At 49.0% G+C, this 3,307-nt stretch overlaps 1 protein-coding gene across 1 annotated transcript; it reads left to right on the top strand.

The window, feature by feature from the left end:
* The first annotated feature begins 340 nt into the window (after positions 1-340).
* Positions 341-3,052, top strand: LOC116408231 (E3 ubiquitin-protein ligase TRIM7-like). Its single transcript, XM_031894977.1, has 2 exons — positions 341-1,274; positions 1,467-3,052. The coding sequence occupies exons 1-2, from the start codon at positions 366-368 to the stop codon at positions 2,115-2,117; spliced, it is 1,560 nt and encodes a 519-aa protein (XP_031750837.1). The 5' UTR covers positions 341-365; the 3' UTR covers positions 2,118-3,052.
* The last annotated feature ends 255 nt before the right edge of the window (positions 3,053-3,307 follow it).

Below are 3,307 nucleotides of genomic sequence, written 5' to 3'. Positions count from 1 at the left end.
CCCTGTGTGTAATTGTGTATATTGTAAGACTGTACAGAGCTGCGTACCCTTGTGGTGCTTTATAAATAAAGTTATACATACAAGTCCAAATAAAAGTGTTTTGACATAACAGCTCTGTAACTGGCACTTTGGCTCCCTAGGGAGTCTGTATCTGCTGTGCCTGCTGGGAAATACTCTAACTGTATAATCACCCCACATTCATTCCTGTAGGAGTCTTTTGAATGGGGATAAATGAATGGGAACTTAAAGGGTTAACAACCAAGCAATATACTTGCCCTTCCCTGTGTGTGTGTGAGAGGAGATAAAACAAGTCCAACTGGTTATACAGAGAGACAGAGTTTCATTTCTTGTTCCTGATTCCAGCGATGGCGGCTGCTGATCTGAGAGACGAGCTGAGCTGCTCCATCTGCCTGAGCATTTATACTGATCCGGTATCCCTGCCCTGTGGCCATAACTTCTGCCGGGGCTGCATTGGGAGAACATGGGACACCCAGGAGGAGACTTTCCGTGAAAATCCTTCTTGCCCTGAATGCAGACAGAGATTTAAAAGGAAACCTGAACTGGCAACAGATTGGAAGCTGCGTGGCATGGTGGAGCGGTTCCGTCCAACTGAGACAGAGCCGGGGGAGACTGGGATCTTCTGCACTTACTGTCTCCTCTCTCCTGTACCTGCTGCTAAATCCTGTCTCCTGTGTGAGGCTTCTCTGTGTGATACCCACCTGAGGGGGCACTGCCAGTCAGCAGAACATGTACTCACTGAGCCCACCGCTTCCTTTATGGGGAGAAAATGTTCTGTACATCACAAGGTTCTGGAGTATCACTGCTGTGAGGACTCTGCCTGTATCTGTGTGTCCTGCTGCCTGGCCGGGGAGCACCGGGGCCACAGGGTGGAGCTGCTGAGTGAGGCCTCTGAGAAGAAGAAAGAGAAACTGAGGAAAGTTCTGGAGAAACTGAGCCCAGAGAGAGAGGAGACTGAGAGAGGAGCCCAGAGGCTGCAGGAGCGCAGGAGAGAAGTGGCAGAAGCGGCAGCCGGTGAGACAGAGAGAGTCACTGCCCTGTTTAGAGACATCAGGGAAGAGCTGGAAGCCCTAGAGAAGCGACTCCTGAGTGACATCTCCAGGCAGAAAGAGGAGCTCTCACTCACACTCACTGAGCTGATCCAACAGCTGGAAATAAAGAAGGACGAGCTGTCCAGGAAGATCCGGCACATTGAGGAGCTGTGCAACATGGCAGATCCACTCACTGTCCTACAGGAACAATGGGAATCCCATGGGGCTGCCTTTTGTGGGGCTGAGGGGGCAGATAATGAGGGCAGAGAGAGAGAGGGTACTGAGGGGGCAGATAATGAGGGCAGAGAGAGAGAGGATACTGAGGGGGCAGATACTGAGGGCAGAGAGAGAGAGGGTACTGAGGGGGCAGATACTGAGGGCAGAGAGAGAGAGGATACTGAGGGGGCAGATAATGAGAGCAGAGAGAGAGAGGGTATAAAGGACCCGGCTGTAGGGGATCTGGATGTGGGTCGGATCTCAGAGACATTACTCACAGGCTTAGCTGGGATTGTGACTGGGGTAAAGGGAAGGATCTATGGGCAGGAGGCTACAGAGCTGGTACTGGATATAAACACGGCTGGGACTGGTGTATCTGTATCAGGGGATGGGAAATCTGCTTCCTACTCACATACAGACCAGCGTCGCCCACAAACCCCAGAGAGATTTCAGGTTTCTCAGGCTTTAAGCACCAGGAGTTTCCCCTCAGGGCGACATTACTGGGAAGTGGAGGGCAGTGAATCAGGGCGCTGGAGGGTAGGGGTGGCCTATCCCAGTATAGAGAGGGGAGGGGTTCAGGCCTACATTGGGGAGAATAACAAGTCCTGGGGTTTGTACAGATGGAATAATAACTATACAGTGATACATGACAGTAAAGACACACAGTTACCCCACGTCCCTTCCTGCAGGAGAATCAGGATCTCATTGGACTATGAGGCCGGACGCCTGTCCTTTTATGAGCTGAGTGAGCCAATCAGGCACTTACACACCCTCACTGCCTCCTTCACTGAGCCCCTTCATGCTGCATTCAGGGTAGTGGGGGGAGGTGCCTGTGTGAGAACCATTAGTTAAGGCCCCGCCCACTGCCCAGCAGGAACCCCATTCCCAGAGCTGCCCTTAGCCCTGTGATGCCCCTCTCCATCTCTATTTTAGCTGCCTGATAGCCTTTATTGGCCTCTTTGTACCTAATGAAAGTCCCAGCTGCTTTTCTTCCCAATTTCCCAACAATCCATTTTCCTTCTGTGCCTAACCCCATGAGAAGCCTTTCCCAGCTGCCACATTGCAGAGATGCCCTTATACTGGCACAGTGACAGCAAAATGAATGAAACATTGATATTTACACTTTAGCACCAGTCACACAGTAGCCTATAGGCATTAATTATAAAGCAATAGAGTATTATAGCGGAGAATCATTCCCAGTAAACAGTGGTCAACTGACCCTGGACTGGCCGTCTATACACAATAAACAAAAACAGTAGGTGGGGCATCTTCACACCCAACACAATATTCTCCAATATACCACAGACACGTTACCCCCACCCAGAACCTGTTTAAATCTTTCTCCCACTGAGTGGGGGAGTACACTCTAGATTATTATACAGCAATATAGGAGGGATCATCAGTTGGTTCTGATAGGTCCCCCTGTTACAGGCGGAGTTAGCTTGCTCAGGTTGTGATGTTTGATTGGTTCAGGGTACCCAAGAAATGAGCTTGCACAGGGCTGTTTAGCCAGAAACCCACCCAGGACTGAAGAGAAGAATCCCACCCAGGACTCTGAGTGCCTAAACACATAATCTTCCATTGAAGGGGGCTATTCTGAAGGCCATGGGGTTCCGCCTTTGTGTAGAGGCTGCAGCTCTTCCAGAACCTCTATTGAACTTCACCCACTAAACAAAGCTAAGCATTTTTATGTTTGTTTTATTTGCTGTAGTACTGTAGCATTGTGTGTATTGTTTAGGATTGCTTGTTGGTTGCCATTTTGTTTAGTAAAGTTGTGTGTGTTATAAGCCATAGTGTGTGGGTGTTTATTTCCCTGACATATTACTGCAACTTACAACTCGATACAGCCCTTAGCACTACCCCCCCCTACTATTGAGGTGCAATCTGCCACAGCTTTATAGATTGTACCCCAAGGAAAATCCTAATGATTCCCTTACTGATTCCCTTACTTTTGCCCCACGCAGATGTTATTGGATGATTATTTCAATAAATACAGGAGCAAATATAATCATTTTTGTTTCATTTGTTTCCCTCTATGTTTA

This window comes from Xenopus tropicalis, chromosome 1, assembly GCF_000004195.4.
Source record: "Xenopus tropicalis strain Nigerian chromosome 1, UCB_Xtro_10.0, whole genome shotgun sequence".
Taxonomy (NCBI): domain Eukaryota; kingdom Metazoa; phylum Chordata; class Amphibia; order Anura; family Pipidae; genus Xenopus; species Xenopus tropicalis.
Note: the sequence above shows the minus strand (reverse complement) of the source record. Positions and strands in the feature narration are given on the sequence as shown.

What these genes read in the sequence shown, in the direction of transcription:
- LOC116408231 (XM_031894977.1), top strand. Translation starts at nt 366, where the DNA reads ATGGCGGCTGCTGATCTGAGAGACGAGCTGAGCTGCTCCATCTGCCTG. An exon ending in AACAATGGGAATCCCATGGG is followed by an intron (nt 1,275 to 1,466) that starts GCTGCCTTTTGT and finishes GCAGATAATGAG; the next exon opens with AGCAGAGAGAGAGAGGGTAT.